General features: G+C 46.9%; 1 protein-coding gene across 7 annotated transcripts in view; it reads right to left on the bottom strand.

Annotated features, from left to right (window-relative positions):
• Nrp2 (neuropilin 2) overlaps positions 1 to 6,201 on the bottom strand; it is a 115,148-nt gene extending 108,947 nt beyond the window's left edge. For 6 of the 7 annotated variants that reach the window (XM_087567805.1, XM_087567803.1, XM_087567804.1 and 3 more), the window contains exon 1: positions 5,305 to 6,201. In XM_087567805.1, the coding sequence (XP_087423931.1) occupies positions 5,305 to 5,377 (73 nt within the window). In that variant the 5' untranslated portion in view covers positions 5,378 to 6,201. 7 annotated transcript variants of the gene reach the window in all.
• Between the last annotated feature and the right edge of the window lie 14,678 nt (positions 6,202 to 20,879).

Raw genomic sequence — 20,879 nt, 5'->3', positions numbered from 1 at the left:
CTATTCTATAGAAGGACCCGGCCAAGCTGGAGGGGTGCGTGTGTGTGTGTGTGTGTGTGTGTGTGTGTGTGTGTGTGTGTGTGTGTGTGTGTATGTGTGTGTGTGTGCATGTGTGTCTGTGTGTGTGTCTGTGTGTGTGTGTGTGTGCGTGTGTGTGTATGTGTGTGTGTATGTGTGTGTGTGTGCGTGTGTGTGTATGTGCGTGTGTGTGTGTGTGTGTGTGTGTGTTGGGGGGGTGCTGCTATAGAGAAGAAGGCTGAGGAAACAAGAGCTGGTCTGTTCCAACTTACCTTCCTCACCTGATTAAGGCAGAGGGGACTTTAAATCCGACTGGTTCGGGTAAGGAGGCCTCCTTCCTATTGGTTGCTGTGACTGACTCTGTTGTTTCCTTATATTTAAATTGGCCTAGTTCAGCGCAGAGTTGGATAACATGGCCAGCATTTAGCACAAGGGCTTCCAGTTTAGTTAGGTCTGATCTGCTGACTGGAAAAGGCATAACCAGGGGACAGTGCCCCCTCCTTTTTACTTAGCATGCTTTGTGCTTTTCACAAAGGAAAAATCTCACCTTAAGATCTTTGCAAAGTGGATCTTTGGGGAACATTTTCTGAAAACTATCAGCGAGCCTGGCTCTTGTCAACTCAGAAATGTCCCACACTTGGTTCACCCCAAGTCAGTTCTTTCTTTTTGAATGCTCTTATGAAGAGTTGAATGAGATACAGAAGACACAGGAACTTCAGCGCCCCACCCCCACCCCACCTTCTCCTGCCCAATAACTGTGGCTTGCATACATGCCCCATTACATAAGAACTGGTGTTCCTTCTCTTCACTTTTCCTATACCTAGAAACTGAGGAATGCCCACTATCCGTTGAACCGCAGGGGGCTGGAGCCATTTGGTAGACAGCAGGGCGTCCTGTCTAGAGAGCCCAGCCTCCAGTCCCTGCAGCTTTCAAATCTCACACTTTGCCAGTTGAGTGCTCTGAGGACTCCACGGGATGACATAAAACCTCACCCTAGAGGTGCTGTGGGCATTTGCTATTCTACCTGGTGAATCCTGGACAAGTAAGAGCCTGCCGCGAAGCCCTATGGGGCGCTCTCCCCTGTTTTATACTGTGTACTCAGTTGGCAGGAAAAGAAAAAAAAAAACCAGCCTCACCACCTCCAGTACTTGCTTCTGGGGAGAAGGTGACTGGGCACTTACTTAATGAGGGCAGGAAACAAGTCCCCAGAGCTCTAAGCAGGCTATTCAGAATCCTGGAGTTTACTATTTTACTTGTAAATGATTATACCCATCCACGGCCACAGGGACACTTGGGGGAGACTGACCAAAACCTCACAAAATCCATACCAAGCTCTCGGACTATGACTGCTTCCCTTAGGGGATTTGTTTGTCCTGTTTTCCACAGCCCGTTTACACCTTTTATCTGATCACCTAGCTCAGACTGAAGGTTGAATTGACCGAGTCGGCCCGTGTCCATGGCAATGGTGTTAAAGACTACCACAGATCAAAGTGCTCCTGGAGTAAGAAGAAAGGGGGAGATAGATGGTTATGGGGTCTGGCTTCTTTCTGGCCCCGAGCCATGGGTCTCAAGGGACTGGGAGGGAGGAGGAGGAGTAGACATTAGGTCTGGGAGTTGCCACCTTCTGAAGAACCCAAGGCAGGGACAAAGTGATTTCCTGGGTAGAAAGCAAACCCCTGCGGATCCACTTTAGCGGAGGAGCAGTTTTGTGGCTCGGCGCTGTTGGGGAACGACTAGCGCCAGGGGGCTCTCCTCTCTGTCAGAAACTGAAAAGAAGGGAGGCAGAGAGAGCCAAGCAGGGAGTCCACGCCAATAAACCGGAGCGTCCAGTCCCTTCCCTTCCAGCAGAAATTCAACCAGAGCCGCAGAAGCTGCGGCACAGCTGGGAGTATCCGCTACGTAGATCTAGAAAGCAGATTCCAGTGCTCCCAACCTCCAGAGATTCCCAGAGGGTTGCCCAATCCATTACACGCCCCCTCACACACGCAACGCCCACCTTAGGACAGTCGTTCCACTCGTGCCCTCCACGCTGATGCTACTTAGGGACTGGTGGGACACATTAGGGGCTCAGGCAGCCCGAGGCGAGGGGTGGGGGCAGGCGTTTAATCACAGCTCGCCTCGCCTCCATTAACTTGTGTTGGTATTAAAAAGAAATCAATCAAGGAAACTGAAGCATTGGTCGTGAACACTGTATTTTTTATTCCACGTGGGCAGGAGCAGAGAGGAGGCGGTGGTGGTGGTGGTGGTGGTGGTGGTGGTGGTGGTGGTGGTGGTGGTGGTGGTGGTGGATACAATTTGCCTGCAGGCAGCTGCAGTGGCTGATCTGGAGGACAAGCCGCAGCCCGACCTAACTTTCTGGCATTGGGCAGCGTCAGGGAAATGCCGCCGCAGGCTTCTATCAGGGGTGTCCTTAGTCTGGAGGAGGAGGGGACTGGCCTGGAGGAATCCTAGGCGGCCAACTTAGCAGAGGCTTATAGCCTTGGTTCTGCTTTTGCTGGGAATATTTTTGCCTAATAGAATGTTTATGGATTGCTCAGCTCTGTTTCTGCTGCGTAGCCCAAACAAATCGATGCGGCGGTGGGGACGGCGCTGGGGGGTGGGGGTGAGAGCGCTGGGGGGCGCCCACGTCTCGGCCACGTGGATGCCCGCGCGGCGTGCTCTTCACCTGTTTGTGCGCTCAGGCGGGCGCTAGCCGCACTGTGCTCGGGCAGACTGTGCGAGTTGCGCGCATTCCTGCGGCTTAGGCTGCCAAGCTGTTTCCCGCCTCTCCCCGCCCTCAGTGCTGCAATACCACCCCGGCTTCCTGCCTCCCGGCCAGGCTAGCACCGGAATCTTTCGGCATCAGGCCCCCAGCTTCTACATGCCAGTTCTCCAGGGGCTGCGGCGAGCTTGCAGCGCCAAGCACAGCGCCCTGAGTAGGAGGGGGCGCTCCGAGCCGGCCTAGCCCAGCTGCTCAGACTCCACTAGACCGGGGCGGGAGGGTACGCGCCTGGGAGCCGATGTATGGTGCCCACAGGGCCTTCCAGCTACTGCGGACCAGCTCAGTTGCGGGTATTTTGCTCAGTTGCCCCCACTTGTGCCCGCCACCTTCTTTCCTGACTTCCTTCTCGGAATAGGTTCCCGCCGCCGCCGTAGTGCCAGGGCCAACCCACCTTCTGGCGGGCGCTCATAGGGTGAGTCAGAGGTCTAGCTTGGCCTCGCCCTTAGCCACCCAGGCTAGGTCTCCCGGTACCAATTAGTTTTTGGACTGAAAACATGACCGGAGATTGATCACCTTTTCGGGGAGCCGGATAATATCTAGTCCGGGCGGGTCCCACCCCCGGCCCAAGGCTGCCCGCGGGGCTCTTAGTGGGTGATGAGCTTCTTCGCACCCCGAGCTTTTGAGCTTCTCTGGAAGTGACGCAGTAAGACCAGGGATTGGAATGGGAGGGGGCTCTGCAGAGAGCGCGGAAGGCAGGTGGCAGAGCAGGAGTGGGTTCGAGCGGGTGTCGTACACACATGCTCCACGCAGCGCTTAGGGACAGATGTGCGAACATCTGGGATAGGAGATGGTCCCCAAGTCTTTACAATCCCAACCGCTTCGCACATCACCGGAACCTGAAGTTGTGTGTGTGTGTGTGTGTGTGTGTGTGTGTGTGTGTGTGTTGTGTACCAGTGCACGCGCACTCGCACACCCGGGCCTACCGGAGTCCGTTCTTGAATACAAAATATACTGTAGGCATTCTCAAGGAGCGCGCGTGCGCGCGCACACACACATACATATACACATATACAACAAACCACACACATACATAATTTACGCAGCATTCAGGTCCGTGGGAGGTAATTTAATTTCTATTCAAGCTGGGAATTCAGAATAAAGGCAAGATGGAATGCTAGGCCCAGAAATTTTCCCCAGGAAGGACCTGCACCCAACCCTTCCTTGGTTCATGCTTTGCAGTTGCCAGTAGGACCAGTTACCGCAGAGAGGGAGCTGCACAGGCTTGTTGGATTTGGGTCTCAACAGCATTGCCCACTCTGCCAAATCCCCAAAGATGGCAAAAAATAAAACCCGTATATGTCCCACGTAAAATGGGTGTAGGTGTGTGTTGGGGAAGGAACAAGAAGCTTGGTAGCCGCTAAGCTTTCTCCTCAGGACCCGCTAAGCACGGTGCGGAGCGCCAGGGTGGCTGTGAGGAAGGAGACCCACCACCGCGGCTGGCTGTCTCCGCCAAGTGCCTCGAGGTAATAGAGTTTTTGTCTCTATCTTTCCTCCCTCCTTCTCTTATCCCCCATTTCCTTGGTAGATGGTTTCCCATCCCAGTCACCTGTAGGAGCAAACGCTAAGAGTTTTTTCAGGTTCCAGACACTGTCTTAGAGCGGAGGGAAACACCCCCAGAAGCAGTTCCAGAGTGGAAGAACCGCATTCCCAGAGACCTGTTTTCAGAGAAGTATCCCCTGTCGCACTCCACAAGAGCTGGCCCTGGCCTCTCCTAGGCCCTGCTGTGCTTATCTCTGCAGCCTGTGTCCACACACCCTTTTTGGCAGTGTTTGAGAACAAATTCCACTCAAAACTTTCTAACCACTTCACATGAGGAGACTGTCGAGGGTCATGCAGTTTGTTTTATCTTTTAAGAAAAAAAATTTAAAGAACATGATTTGCTTTCCCAGAAAACACACAGATTCACGAGAGAGCGGGGACTATCAACTGCCCACGGGAAAGCTTCCATTTCAGCCACAAGCTGGCTCGCTCCACTAGCTTCAACCCTACAGTTCTGAGATGTATCCTCCCATTCTGCAAAGAATCCACACATCTGAAAAGCAAAGCTAGACTCTAGCTTTTTTTCCCAAGCCCTTCAGCTAACATTGCTCAATGTAGCTAAGCAGAGGGAATGTAAGTGATTTATATTTCACTGGCTAGGTTGAGGAAACTCAAGGGAGATGTGTTCTGCTTCAAGACAGGGAGGAAAAAAAATCCCCAAAACTGTAATGCAAAGGCTTTGTAGTATTTTTAAACCTTTGATTCAGTCCATATGTGACATCTGAACACCGCCAAATTCTGTTACAAAACACACACACACACACACACACACACACACACACACACACACACACTCCCTTAGCAAGAGAGAAAAGTTGGGTTTAGCAGCCCTGGTGGTATAAAGAAGGCCACGGAGATCTCCCTTTAAATTATTGAGTATTGAGGGAGCCTCCTCCTGAGCGGTTCTGAGTGGCTTCTCCGCATTAGCAGTCGCCCTTAAAGGGGGAACCATGTAAAAATGAATAGAAAAACTTTGAAGGGCTTACCTTGCTGGCTTCTCACTTTGTGTCCCGAAAAGTACAGAGCTAAGAAAATCCAGGTGAGAGGAAACATATCCATTTTTGACAGAGAGGCTCTCTCCAGGGCTAGGTTGGTGGGATCTCGTATAATTATGTCTTTGTGTTTTTCCTCTCTAATTTTCTTCCTTGTGGTGTCTTCTGCAAAGGTCTCTAATGATCAGCGTTTTCCTCCTGCGTCCTGGAGGTCCGTCTGCCTTCACCTTTATTCTTGCTGGAATATCTCCACCTCACTAAGAGATAGCCCCTGAAATCAGCAAAGAGGGAGCAAGCTGGGGAAGCGGAGACCAGTTTCCTCTTCAAACCCAAACGCGTGTATGGTCTCTTCAGTTCCTCAAAGTGTCATTTCCTTTATCCTACAACATCACGAGGGTTTCCCGAAAGCTAAGCGCAAAATAATAGTAATAATAATAATAACCAAAGCCAAGAATTGCCCTGGGCATCACACGGCCCCTAAGCAGCTGTGTGATCTCAGAAGCGCAAACTGACACAGGTCTGCCGGCACCCAGGACACACGCGGGCAGAGGTACCGACCGCTGGACAGGCGGAGTGGTAGGCAGTCAGGCGCCCGGCTCTTAGTCTTCTCCGGGTTCCCCTAAGCGGGAGCCTTCCCCAGCGGCTACACCCGCTTGGCCAGTCTCTGGAGGGGAGAGCGAGGCAGGAAGCTGCTGTGGCCGGTGCTGCTGGTGCTGCTGCGGGTGCGGCGGCGGCGGCGGCGGCTGAGATCGCCCGCGAGTGTGCGAGCGGCTCTCCGAGTTCGCTGGCGCCCGCCCTCACCTCCACCTCGCCCAGCGCCGGGCCGAGTGTCTGTGCTTCTGAGGATGTGCCGGGGGCGGGCTGCGGGCTGGTGCCTCGCTCGCCTCCTCTGTCTCCCCTCCGGCTCCCCCCTCGCCTTTTCAGGCCGAGCAGCATGTGGATGTCAGAGCCGCGGCAGAGCGATCCGATTACGCGCCCGCTCAGGGCCCGCCCCTTCTGTGTTCCTGATTAAAGAGGCAGCCGCGGAGACGCGCGGCGCAGAGCCGAAGACCGCGGCACCCAGCTCGGGCGGGGCGGCGGTGGCTCTCAACCCTGCGACCGCGCGATCAAAGTTAAGGTGCCACACCACCCTGCCGCCCCTATCCCAGTCCGCACCTCCCTCCTGCCCCGCGCAGCTCCATGCCGGGCTGCGGGTGTGTCTGTCACACCCGGAGCAAGGAGCGCCCTCCCTTCAGGGCGCGCTGCTCTTGCCGCAGGGAAACTCCGAGGAGCCCGGGAAATTCTTGTTCCCCACCAAATTCCGAGACTCGGAAGCCACACACTCAGAATCCAACACAATGCCACCTGCCATGGCGTTACGGGAGTTGGGTGGCGGACTGTGTTTGGCGTAGGGAGCCAGTCAAGGGCTCAGCCCTGTGTTCTCAGAGGCAGCAATGCGTGGCGGCGACACACACACAGGCAACCTTAGCTTTCCTTGAAGCAAACCTCTAGTGTTTCTTGGGTTTACTTCTCAGATCCTTTGTTGTGTCCGGAACAGGCTCCTCTGTGGTCTGGGTTAGGATTTACTTCAACCTGCGCCCTTAACTTATAACTATCTTTAAACGAGGAACGATTTTATTGAATAAAGAATTTCCCCAGGCAATTAAATTGTCCCCTGGCCACCCAATACACCTTCAAGCTTCCGCACATAGTACAGGTACAGGAAGGCCTCTTGGAATGCTACTGTAACTACTTCTGTTCATGTTTCCTCAAGGAAAGTGGTCACAATGTTGACAGAAAGAGAATAGCATTATGCTACCTATTTTTAAGTGGAGACATGAAAACTGTTTCAAGGTGCTGTAAGCTAACAGTCCCGGGAACACTTGTATCTTTGTTTCTGAGGGTGGTTGGATGATCCCCAGCTGTCATATTCACCAGGCACCGTTGCTTTACCATGATCAAGATTCAATACAACACGCCTGGCAAACTTTTCAATCCCTCTCCTAGCAGTCTGCAGATTAAGAAACAAGTTTGGGTGACAAAGGACATGCACATCTAACTATCCATTTTTTTTTTTCCCTTGGAGTGGACTTATGGGTTCTGGGTCGTTTCTTTTCTTATCTGGACTTGCCATTAGCTTTGTTTATCACAGTCAGTGTTTGGAAAAAAAATCTGTAACTCTCACTTAACTGTTATTTACATGGAGATAAACCCAAACAAAATTGAATCAGAAGTGATTTGCAACTAGTTAAATGAAGACATAGAGGGGTTTTACAGTGGAAGTCCAGAGGCTGGATGTCACGTGGTTAATCTTACTGCTTGGCTGAAAAGGTCAGGAGTCAGAGGCCCCCTGAGTTCTTCCAGAGGGCAACACACACACACACACACACAAACACACACGCGCGCGCGCGCACACACACACACACACCACCTCAAAAACTCTTAGGGGCTAGTTTTGATTTCCTTTATCCTTCCTTACCCTTCCCTGTTTTTTTGTTTTTTTTTTTTTCTGTTCCTAGGCTTAAGAGAAAACCGCTATCACTAAAGCTCCAGTGTTACAATTGTCTTAACGTCCAATAGTAAAGAATGATCTCCCAGTCCCAAATATTTGATGAAGGAAGAGGGGAAGTCTGGATTTTGGGCCTTAAACTCAAATCCTGGTTTGTGTTGTTAAGAAAACACTAATCCAAGGACAAACAGCGCTATCTGCATTAGCAGGGCCTGCAAGGAAAGAGTTACTTAGTTTCACAACCCCACTGCTCTTCAGGCTACCAAACCGTTCCAATTTGGACTAGAGCTAGACACAGCAGCTTTCTGAGTACACTACAGACAGGGTTTAGGCGAGGACAGAGAGAAGACAGGAGAGAGTGAGAAGGAAACCCAAAGCCCATTGGGAAACCCTAAGGATGACAACCCGGAACTGCTGGGCCTGGGGCCTCAGACTTGAGGGTCCCCATCTGGCTACTTCCTGGGTTCTCCTTGCTTCTGGGAAAAGCCACAGTAAGATCCAGTGTTCTGTTCCTGGATTCTGCTTCCGGCATCATGAACTTCATTCTTTCAGAGGTGTTCTAAAGGGGGCGCCAACTTGCTTCTTGGGAGTCTCTGTCTCTGTCTTGCAGAACTTCACTGCAGTCAGCTGAAGGCTTCAGGTTCTGCAGATGGCCTGAGGGAGGGAGAACCCCTGGGGACTCAAAACGGCCAGAGCTTTCCCAGTCCTCTAGGGGGCAGCACTCAATAAATAATGCCGATGCCACCAAAGGCTCTATATGTGCTGGGGAGCTCCTGCCATCTCAGAGGACTTCAGCAGACCAGGGGAAATTCAACAGCAGGCTAGAGCCCACCCTGAACAATATCTCACTGGCCTCCGGAGCGCTTAGAATTGCTTTCGCCTAGGACTTTCAAGGATTCTTCAGAACAGAACACAAAATCCTTTGTGGGGCACATGGAAAAAGGGTCTTCAGGGAACGTTTCCAACTGGGGCTGGCTCAGACCTGTCAATTGTTTGTAATCTGGAGGGGAATCCGAGGGGTCTGCTGCCATGCTTTTGGTTTTAAGAGCCAAAGCAGATGTAAGGTGGTTGAAGATCCAGGCTCCGCACTGCCACGTGTATCCACAACCCTGCCTCTTGCTTATGAAAAGACCAGGAAAATTTCTGTAACAATGGTTTTATGAATGGAAACACTGAACTGCCCCCAAACAGCTCACAGTGAATCTAGGATTCCTGAACTTACCTCTTGCTCAGCTGGGATGTCCACATCATCGTCCTCAATTATGAAATAATAATAATAATAATAATAATAATAATAATAATAATAATAATAATGATGATGATGATGATGATGATGATGATTATATCCTACAGTCCTTAGATGGAGAGGAGTGGGCTAGGGGAACATAGAGCAAGTTTCCAGATGATGTTAAAAGGAAGCTGTCCTCAGACACTTCCTGAGGAAAGTCAGGATATCCTGAGCTATTCAGTCCCAAACTTTGAGGGCGCTAGGATCATGAGGGGCAGATGTTAAAAGCCCAGGTCTTGGCTCACCAGCCTCCTGTAGGTAGAATTTCGTAGTCTGAGATGACTTCTGGGTATCTGCATTTTTTCCCCACACATGTTTTAGATGATCCTGACCAATTGAACAATAATTTTGATGTGTGCCATTTACTGTACAGCCTTCAATATATCTTCTATTGAAGGATGTGTGGAGAAGTATTCCCTTCACAGTTTCCCTGCCAACACTTTTTGGGTGAGGTCTGATGTTTCAGATTTCAGAAGAGCCTCACCAAGAATATATCCACTGAAGTGCCAGAATGGTGGGGCTACCTTGTGACTTTGAAAAGCAGTGGGTCAAAGAACCTATTTGGAAACCACCTCAAAGTTGACCCGGCATAGCAGGGAGATTTGGAGCGACATGGTCAGAGGACCAGTTATTGGAGTCTGGAGCTGGATTCAGTCTTTCCCCCAGACAAGCATCAGTGGTGGCTGCTAGCAGCTTCTTCAGGTAGCTTTTCCATTTGTGTTCATCAAATTGTATTAAATGTTCAGAGATGCGTGACTATGCAGGGGGACATGAGAACCAGACAGGCACTGGGGTTCTGCCTCCGGGGAACTCGGGATCTAAAAGCTCCAGAAGATTTCATGCTTTCACAATAGACACCACCTGTCACATGGTGTTCCCTTATCAGGGCCCTTGCTTCAACAAGCTCTCACCCTGAAAGGGAGAGATAGGAGGCATAATTACATCTTAATCTGTAATTTACTGCTCTGTCCCAGTTAATGTTTAGCTGCATCTGTCTCAGAAGCAAACCTTTGGTTAAAATGTAATAGATCCTCATTTTGTATTCTCTCTCTTGTTTGATGTTGAAGTCCAGGTTCTGATTAATAGGAGTCTCCCTCCCCATCCCCCTACCCCTCAACATACTTTGAAATTACTTATTTGTTTTCCTTAACTTACTTGAACACCACTTAAGTGTTTCTTTTTGGTACCGTAATTGGTGGGTTCCCAGAATCTTCGCAGATTTTCATGAAGTGTTGAAATCTTCTCTGTGTCTCAGGTCTTACTCAGTCTTAGACTTAAATTTCATAGGAGGGACCCTTGTACATAAAATGCAAGAGGCAACCAAATGCAAAATGTATTCAAACATCTCTTGGCACAAACAACTTAAGTCTTCCTGCTTCCTCCGCTCAGAGTTCCCTCCTTTATGCTAATTTATGTACATTTGGAGCTTTGGGAGTCAAAAAGACTGAACCCACCAATGCCTTCCTTTAAAGGAGCCCTTTTTAAGGTAACTACCCACCATGATGGAAAACCTGTGCATTTCAGCCGGTGCTATGTAATAGTTTCCTCTGAGATGGGAACAGTCCAGTTGTTGTGGAACTCTCTCTGTCGACCAGGCTAGCCTTGGACATGGAGATCTGTCTGTCCGGCCTACAGGCATGCCTTACCGTGCCCAATAGGGAAGTTCTTTAGTTGTTAAAGTAAACAACTGGAAACAATTTCAGGAAGATCCTAAAACTGACCAGACTCACTAGAACCTCTCCTGCCCAAGCAAACAAAAGAACTGAGAGTCCCTCTAAGAATGAAGGAAGCTGAGCTGCAAAGAAGACTCTTGAGACCAGACCAGCTGCCCGGAAGAGGTTTAGACCAGAATCACTTGGAAGGGACACTCTCCAACCTGTTGATCTGCCTGCGGGCTGCACCGTGAGCTCCAGGTTTCCAGCGTTGTGAGCTGTCACCGAAGCTGGTGTGAACTTTGGTGATGCAGCTCAGCTGTCTTTGAGTCATTTCTGTTCCTGTAAGCAACCCCTCACCCAAATTCTTATTTTAACCTTCAGTAAAACTCATTGGTTCACCAAATTGGACTTTGTGGTGTCTGTAGTTTGTATCTATTGTTGAGTTGCTATTTGGGGTGAGTCTTCCCAGTAAATTATCACACACCAAGTGGCTTTTCCATACAGTATGACCAAGGGACTGAATTGTAGGTCATTTTTCATCCTCCTAATCTAAGTTTGATTTGTGTTTACCACCTACCATGTTGGACAGAGCATCCTTTGATAAGGAGCTGGCCATTTGCCATGGAAACCCAGCAAACTCCACATCCTTATAACTCTGAGGCAGGCTCCCACACTTGTTCACCAATAGGGGAAGCTCAGCATCTGTAGCCGCTCTGGCTGCCAAAGCACGCTTTGAAATGCAGGGAGGGGTCTGTTAAGAGGCGCGGCTCATGTTGTCTAACGACTTGTGACCTTGTTCTGCTTTCTTAAATGAGTTCTCCAGAATATTCATGGGAAACCAGGCTTATCCTAGTGAGTTCCTGGCTGCAGCACCGGCCAAGAAGACACTGAAGAAAGCAGGTAGAACAGCAAAAACCTTGGGGTCTCAGAGGATCTTGAGTGCCCTTGTGAAGTCTGCGAGTCACCTGCTGAATGAAGGATTGGTTTAAATGACTTTTACTCTTACCTAGTTTGGGATTTGGTCTACAGCTCTTTCCTAATCCTGATCTCATTCCTCACGAACTTAAAACAATTCCATAGACTGAAATTAATATTCATCTTTAAGTATGAATGGGGCTATTCATGACATAGCTGAATGTACTTGTGATTGCACAGTGTGTATGTGACAGGAAATATTAGGGTTACAGTCCGAAGGGTTTGTTGTTGTTTGTTTGTTTCCTTGTTTGGAGCTGAAAATTCTCAATCTCTTATTAAATTCACAGGCGAATTTTCTCTGGGAGTTTGACCCCCAGCATCCCTGAGAGCACTTTGCTAGAAATTGCGCACACACACACACACACACACACACACACTCTAAGCCCCCCTTCGTCACCCCCCAGAATTATAAGGGAGTTTTTTTTTTTAGTCGTTGTTTGGTATTACTGTTTTCAAATTTGTAACCTGTGACTTATGGAGCCTTAATTAGGCATCTACATGTCAGGTGATTGTTACATTATGGTGGCAAGAGCTGCTAATTTGCAGCATGAAAGTCATGATGGAAAAGCAGGAGTCAGGGAGTTGACCTTTTGCTATTGAGGGTCCTCCAGGGTGGGTTAATCCACACCCACCAAAGTCATTAGTTCTCACTCTCCTCCTCCATATTCACTCCTACACAGTTTACTGCGCTGCCAATCAACCCTTAGTTTCAGACGAGCACACTGACGGGGAGGGAGGGGCTTGGAAGGCTGGCTTTCTACGGGAACCCGGAACACACACACAGAGGCAACTTCTTTTTCAGCATCTATACTATACCGCGATTTGATTTCTTTTCTAAACCTAGGAAGGAAAATATACACCGTTCACACACATTTTTTAAGTAAATTCAAATAGCTTGAAAAGATAATTAATGTGAACTTCAATCCTGCGCCCTGCCTTTTGTCCTTTGCATTTAGTAATGGAGCCTATGGAAGCATTACATAGTTATTGAGAGGGACCTATTTCGTAGGTATTGAGCATGTACTCCAAGCGAAAGCAAAGGGACTTTGATATTTTTCTCCAGCTTTTCCTCTCCAGCTCCTCTCCTCTCTTCCTTTGCCAAAGCACACAGCAGTAATGACCTCGAAAACCATTAGGGGGCAGCTGTGACCAGAAAAGGAAACCACAGGAAAAGGAAAAGTGCTAAAATCTTAAGAGGTGCAAAAGGAAATGAACAGAATGCTAAGGAGGGAGGAAAGGCCAGAGAGGAAAAGGGAAAAAGGAAAAAATTAACTGAAGCAATACAAAACTTGAAAGGAATGGGTGACATAATAGTATTAAAAAGCTAAAGGAAGTGTGTACATGTGTGTGTGGAAGTATGTGTACGGGGATGTGTATCAGTGTGTTTGTATTGTGTGGATACGTGTGTGGTGTGTGTGAGTGTGTGAGGTGTGTGTGAGTGTGTGAGTAAGGGTGTGTGAGAGGTTGTGTGTGCTGTGTGTGAGTATGTCAGGGTGTGTGGGTGGGTATGTGAGAGACTGTGTTTGTATGCTGTGTGTGAGGGTGTGTTCATGAGAAAGTGTATGTGTTTGTATGGCATTTGTGAGTACATGGTATGTGTGAATGTGTGTGGTCTATATGTTAGGGTATGTGAGTGTGTGTATGAGAGAGTGTGCATGTGTGTAGTGGTGGGGTATGGGTGTGTGTGTGCGCGCGCGCCTATGCGTGTGTGATATGCATTTAAAGCAAATCTGTACAACCTGAATCCATTCACTGTTAGCAGAAAGCAGGGGCTCATCTACTTTCTGAAACACTTGCTAAGACCTTCCATTCTAAGACCCTGTTGTGAACATCTTCTGTCCATTTGGGTTTGTTGTGGAAGGGGAGTGGTGGGAGAAGCACCTCCTCCCACCTCTGTACAATGCTTGCAGCCCTCAGCCAGGCAGTGGAATTAGCCTGAATATAAAGGTGTAATTCTATTTCTCAGAGCAGCAGAGCTCAGACACCAGGAATGGTTTCTTTTGAAGCTGATGCCATAATCAAAGTGCTTTCAGGTGCACTTCGGGCAAAGCTCCCAGGTTTCGCCAGGTTAACTTTATTAAAGCTCCTGGCTTGTGCTTTAATGTTTCATGGCCCCCACCTCCTCACCCCCACCCCTGCCTCCACTCCCACCCCCAGGGTGCATTAAACAGAAACAAACCCTCATGGGAGTTTTGTACCCTGATGTTTTGCATTGCAAATGGAATTTAGACTGAGGTGGTATTAAATGGAGACTTGCTTCTAGAGCCCAATAAATTCCATCTCTTTAGTTAATGTTTTTGTGTCTTTAATCCAATGTCCTCTTCCTGACTTTGAAAGAGACAAAAACATTAGGGAATTCTAGTCTAGAGTCAGCAGATAAACCCTGCAGTGCTGGGGCTCCTCTGCATATGACATACTACATGTGATTCAGGAAGTCCCCTGCTCCCAAGCCCTGACCAGCTTCTCACCTGGTCACACTTCTCAAAACCAAGAGAATCTAGAATCTGGAATCAAAATCTTAGTCCTCAAGCGTCTCTGTTGGACTCATCTTTTTATTGAAGGTTTGGGATGGCCAGGGGACATGTTGGGTGTGCTCTAGTTATAGGGAAACCCTACTCCATGGGTACACTTACCATAAGGCTCCCCTAAACCTCTTGTGAGAGAGGGCTGGGCCATCCTCAAGTGTCCAATTGCAGCTCTGATGTTAGAGTAAGTTACCAGTGAACTTTCGAAAACAGGCCGTGTTTCAGAATTTGGAGTTTCCCCTAGAACTTGAAGTGAGGAATTCTCTCCAATCTTTTTTGCAATTCCCCTTTCCTATCATATAGATTCTTAGAGTTTAATTTCTAAGAAAATTTTGAATTTGTTTTTTACTAAACAAAACCCCTCTTAAACGAGGTCCTGGCTTAATTACAAGTTGACTTGATTTTGTGTCTCTCTGTTAGATTCTGGCAAGGATACAGGTTGCAAACACAGAACCTGTTTCCTCTTGCTTTCATTTACGAATAACTTAGAAGGAAGTACAGTTTTGACTTCTCAGCACAAGTAGGTGTGGGTTTTCCTTTTGGCATTACTGGTGGACAGTCTTGGCAGAAATAATGTGGTTTCTGATACATAAAAGTCCTGGTCCCTCAAAATTAGGGCAGGTGACATTTAGGGCAAAGGACTATTCTAGGGTGCTCCAGCCTAGTTCTGTTATATTTAGGTTAACCGTATGAGAAGACATATCCTGGGGCACCCAGGACCAAACACCTAGTTTCTGCTTCTGACTTTGTGGTAAGTTATGTCAATTTAAAAAAAAAAAATCTGTCTCCTTACTCTAAAAGGCATTTCCGCATTCTTCAGCAATGGTTCCCAAACACTCCTTAATTGAATTTACTCAGTGGAAAGCAGTGTCCAGTCTAGAGCGTTCGTTTATTAAAAACATGTATTTGTTGAGCATCTACTCTATGCCAAGCTCTGCAGGGGCAGAGAAACACCTTGGAGTAACTCAGAGAAGATGCTGTCAAGGACAGTATCTCCTGGCAGAATGGTCAGATAAGAATCAAGACAGAAAGCTGGATCCTTCCAGCCTGAGATAGTGAATTCTAAGAAGAAAATAACACAAGAGAATGTGCTGGAGACCGGCAAACCAGCGGGCAGGAAACCTGGTTTAGCCCTTCTACTCACCAAGGCTGTAAAACAAGCAAGGAACCCATAGCCTTAAGGTAAGGACTTCTGTGATAATTGTGCTTGTCACGGCTTAAACTGAGACCCATCAGTAGATCATAAAGTCCGTATAGAGGTTCACAATCCACATTTAAAAAACACAATCGATCAGAATATGGGTATTGATTTGTGGCCCTCATTTCCACATATACATGTATGTAGAAATGCACATGCATGTAGTTTATGCACACATAAATACACACAATGTCATGTATGAGATGTATTCCTTCTGATGGGTTGCCACAGTTTATGGCATTTATGATATTAATCTTTTTTTCTGATCCTATTAAGTTTTTATAGCAAGAGCCAAATACAGTATTGTTTTTGCTTGATTTTTACTCCCATTAAATAAATAGGATTGCTCTTCAGAGAATCCAACTGTTGAACTCAGTTTCAAGCATCATGACTGACACTTGAGATACGTTTTTAAAATTAATGGAAATTAGATTTACATACTAGGCCTTATAATAAACCCAGCAACCTAATGTGAATCACTAAAAATCTTACCAGTCAATGTAGTAAAGTAATTGTTATATTTTTCAAATATAATATAAATATAAAATTGTTCCATAGGAAACAAATTCAGAATTACAGTGGTCTACCATCTCATGACATTTTTCTTGGGATTTTCAGAAACTACGTTAAAATTAGAAGTGGGGTAGAGGTGCGTAAAAATGTTCTTTTCCTCAAATAGATCAAACTACGTTGTTATAACTACAACCCAATAAACCCTTTGCACTGTTTTAAGAAAGAAAAGAATTAGTAAGGTATTTCTTGTCCTTGGGGACCTAAGTAATTCAGCCTTCTGGAAAATTCTTCTGACCTCCCAAGCTATGATTTCTTAAGCCATCTTTCTCAGAGCAGATGTAATCTTTTATTTTTCATACCCCCTCATCCCACACCCTATGTTATGTTTCCTTTATCTCAGAATCGTTTTCTAAATTATACATTTGATTAGAAATAGATGACCCAGGCCCACCATCTTTCCTCTTGGAAACCCTTGTTGACTCCATTGGGAAGGGAGAACTGGACCATGCAGATCCTATTGAGGAACCAATGATACATCATCCTCTAGAAAGGCAAGAGGCAATGGACCCTGCGGGGAGCCCAACGAACATCTCTGTGAGTTAATTTTCAAGTCCATTTCCTTAATTGTCTGAAAATCCATGGCCAGGCAAATTGACTCAGAGCTAGGATTGTTGTACCCAACCTTCTATAACCATGCTTTCGTGCCCTCCCCGAGCAGGGCAGAGGGGCACACCCATGCCGTGTGGAAAGACCAGCCAGCCAGCCAGCTGCAACACAACTCTCCACCCAGTCCTTGTCGGTGACAGAGATCCTGCTTCCATTACGGGCAACCTTGACTGGTGAATCAATGCACTCATACTCGAGATGTAAAATAGGAGATCACACTTACGTAAACCAAAGCATGTTTGAATTGGAAGTCTACATTTTTAAAGTGATTATGGAGTCTCTGGTTGATCTACCCATATGTTTAGATTGACAAGAAATGAGTGAAAAGTGTATTATCTCAGAATTGTTTCTCAAACCACTGTTCTCGAAGTGGGCAAAGTTGTGAAAGATCCTTCATTGTTCTGTGACGTGATTTCTTTCTTTCTTTCTTTTTTTTATTTCTTTTTTTCCCCATCTTTATTAACTTGAGTATTTCTTCTTTACATTTCGATTATTATTCCCCTTCCCGGTTTCCGGGCCAACATCCCCCTAACCCCTACCCCTCCCCTTCTATATGGGTGTTCCCCTCCCCATCCTCCCCCCATTACCACCCTCTCCCCAACAATCACATTCATGGAGAGTTCAGTCTTGGCAGGACCAAGGGCTTCCCCTTCCACGGGTGCTCTTACTAGGCTATTCATTGCTACCTATGAGGTTGGAGCCCAGGGTCAGTTCATGTATAGTCTTTAGGTAGTGGCTTAGTCCCTGGAAGCTCTGGTTGCTTGGCATTGTTGTACATATGGGGTCTCGAGCCCCTTCAAGCTCTTCCAGTCCTTTCTCTGATTCCTTCAACGGGGGTCCCATTCTCAGTTCAGTGGTTTGCTGCTGGCATTCGCCTCTGTATTTGCTGTATTCTGGCTGTGTCTCTCAGGAGAGATCTACATCCAGTTCCTGTTGGCCTACACTTCTTTGCTTCATCCATCTTATCTAGTTTGGTGGCTGTATATGTATGGGCCACATGTGGGGCAGGCTCTGAATGGGTGTTCCTTCTGCCTCTGTTCTAAACTTTGCCTCCCTATTCCCTGCCAAGGGTATTCTTGTTCCCCTTTTAAAGAAGGAGTGAAGCATTCACACTTTGGTCATCCTTCTTGAGTTTCATGTGTTCTGTGCATCTAGGGTAATTCAAGCATTTGGACTAATAGCCACTTATCAATGAGTGCATACCGTGTGTGTTTTTCTGTGATTGGGTTACCTCGCTCAGGATATTTTCCAGATCCATCCATTTGCCTATGAATTTCATAAAGTCATTGTTTTTGATAGCTGAGTAATATTCCATTGTGTAGATGTACCACATTTTCTGTATCCATTCCTCTGTTGAAGGGCATCTGGGTTCTTTCCAGCTTCTGGCTATTATAAATAAGGCTGCCATGAACATAGTGGAGCACGTGTCTTTGTTATGTGTTGGGGAATCTTTTGAGTATATGCCCAAGAGAGGTATAGCTGGATCCTCAGGTAGTTCAATGTCCAATTTTCTGAGGAACCTCCAGACTGATTTCCAGAATAGTTGTACCAGTCTGCAATCCCACCAACAATGGAGGAGTGTTCCTCTTGCTGTCACCTGTGTTTTTTGATCTTAGCTATTCTCACTGGTGTGAGGTGAAATCTCAGGGTTGTTTTGATTTGCATTTCCCTTATGACTAAAGATGTTGAACATTTCTTTAGGTGTTTCTCAGCCATTCGGCATTCCTCAGCTGTGAATTCTTTGTTTAGTTCTGAACCCCATTTTTAATAGGGTTATTTGTCTCCCTGAGGTCTAACTTCTTGAGTTCCTTGTATATTTTGGATATAAGGCCTCTATCTGTTGTAGGATTGGTAAAGATCTTTTCCCAATCTGTTGGTTGTCACTTTGTCCTAACAACAGTGTCCTTTGCCTTACAGAAGCTTTGCAGTTTTATGAGATCCCATTTGTTGATTCTTGATCTTAGAGCATAAGCCATTGGTGTTTCGTTCAGGAAATTTTCTCCAGTGCCCATGTGTTCGGGATGCTTCCCCACTTTTTCTTCTATTAGTTTGAGTGTATCTGGTTTGATGTGGAGGTCCTTGATCCACTTGGACTTAAGCTTTGTACAGGGTGATAAGCATGGATTGATCTGCATTCTTCTACATGTGGCATGATTTCTATTGCTATTGTTACTGTTATTCCTAACTCCTGTTAATATAGCCAATTTGCTCAGGTCAGGAAAATTCAGTACAGTCACGCTTTTTTTTTTTTTTTTTACGTTACCCACAGCAAGGCCTGAGAAATGAGAACTTGCCCTCGAGTCCTTAAGTTATTCCAGCTTTTGGAGAATTTTTGTTTTTCATCGCAGAATCTTTCAGAGAATCTTAGAATCATTTAACAGTGACACTCTGGTGAAGGATGCTAAAACCTGAATAAAGCAGGAAGTGGGGGTGGCTGAAGTTAACTGTTCTCAGTCATTCTGAGAGTGACACTCAGGCAACTCCTGGCAGTGACAGCTTAGTGAAGCAAAAGGGAAGCTCTACTCAGGTGCCTTTGCAGCAGTGTGGCTGTGTTTGCCAAGAGTGAGATGTAAGTCTTAGGATGTCCTTAAAAGGCATCCGTAGCAGCTTCGTTTAAAGGCACTTACAGTCGTGGAATGAGGGTCAAGTCTGGAATCCCGACTAAATGTTTCAGACAAGACCCTTTACCTTTAGCTAATTGCAAAATAAACAGATCACCCTGCTCTGCTGTTTAGACAATCCTTCTGCCTGCAGGTACAGGGACCATGGTTTATTTATCACACGAGGAATTGTTGGCTGAGCAGGAAATTAAACTCTAAACTTCTGTACTTTGACCACAGGGTAATGTTCAGACTCTAACTCTGCCTCTTCTCACACTTTTCTACACAGTCTATTCATGTGCACACCTACGGAGGAACCTGGTACTAGACTCTAAAAGAAATGTTTCGACATAATCACAAATTAGCATCCTGGGGTCTGTCACTGGGATATTGAATTGGAAAGAAAGAAAGGACGAAAGGAAGAAAGGAAGAAAGGAAGAAAGAAAGAAAGGAAGAAAGAAAGAAAGAAAGAAAGAAAGGACAAAAGAAAGGAAGGAAGGAAGGAAGGGAGGAAGGAAGGAAGGAAGGAAGTTACTAGCTCCATATTGCACTCATGTCTCCTGACAGTGACCCCCAGATGTTCCCAGGATGCGGTTTGAACGACAAAGAGCATATCTGAGCATAAACACCTCTAGATACACCGGTGAGCAAGAGTCAGATATCCTGGATACAACATGAATAGACCAGCAAGGTCACTCTCCTGGGTGGCAGCATGTCTATTGGGAGACACATCCAAAATCAAGCGGATGGGATGTGCTCAGTCGCTGAGGGAACCACTGGATGTTATCTGGACTAGTTCCTATAGGAGCTAAGTTAAATAAACTCTTACAACCGTGGGCAAAGTTGCCGTTGCTTATAAGTAATACTCAAGATTAGAATGTCTCAGATGTTTTCATGTGGCTTGTTATTTCGTCAATTTTAATTAAAATTTTTTTCTTTTCCCGTCCTTAGCTATAGAGGCGCTTGGCAATCAGGTGGGGTATCATTCGTGTGCCAACAAGCTGTTTTAGTTTAGATTTGAAGTGTCCTCCCAGAGGTCACATGCTAAAGGCTTGGGAGCCACCCTGCTACTGGAAGGTGGAGGGACCTTTAGCAGGAGTCTAGAGGAAGTGAATTGAGTCACTGGGGAAATGCCTGTGGGGTTGTGTGACCCTGACAACTTCTCCTATTTCTCTTTGCTTCCCTTTGCCCTTTGCTCCTACTATGAGACACACAATCTCCACAGGTCCAAGGTGACCAGGCCAAGCAACTGTGGATGAAATCTTGTGAAACTGAACCAAAATAACTCTTTCTTCCCGTGCTGACTTGCTCAGGTATCTTTTCACAGCCATAGAAAGGCGGGCAATGGACTTTACTTAACTCTCTGGGCTTCTCTATCTTGATCTATAAAGTGAGAGGCTGGCATGGGTTGCTCTTCTCAGATGACTGGTCTTTTCACTCCAGTTCCCTGAGACCTGAGCTCCTTGGTGTCTATATCAATAGGCTTCTCTCAGGACATGCTCTTTCATGGTTCAAAGTGGTTGGCTTTGTCTGTCTTTGGAAGAAGGAGCCTGGCAATTTGGAGGTTAGCATCTTTTGTCCCGAAGATGCTGGATTAGGCACAAGCATAGGCATGCGAGCATGAGAGCCAAAAGGTCACAACCTCTCTGGGTGGAAAGCAA

Source organism: Rattus norvegicus, chromosome 9 (assembly GCF_021556685.1).
Source record: "Rattus norvegicus strain SHRSP/BbbUtx chromosome 9, alternate assembly SHRSP_T2T, whole genome shotgun sequence".
Lineage (NCBI taxonomy): Eukaryota > Metazoa > Chordata > Mammalia > Rodentia > Muridae > Rattus > Rattus norvegicus.
Note: the sequence above shows the minus strand (reverse complement) of the source record. Positions and strands in the feature narration are given on the sequence as shown.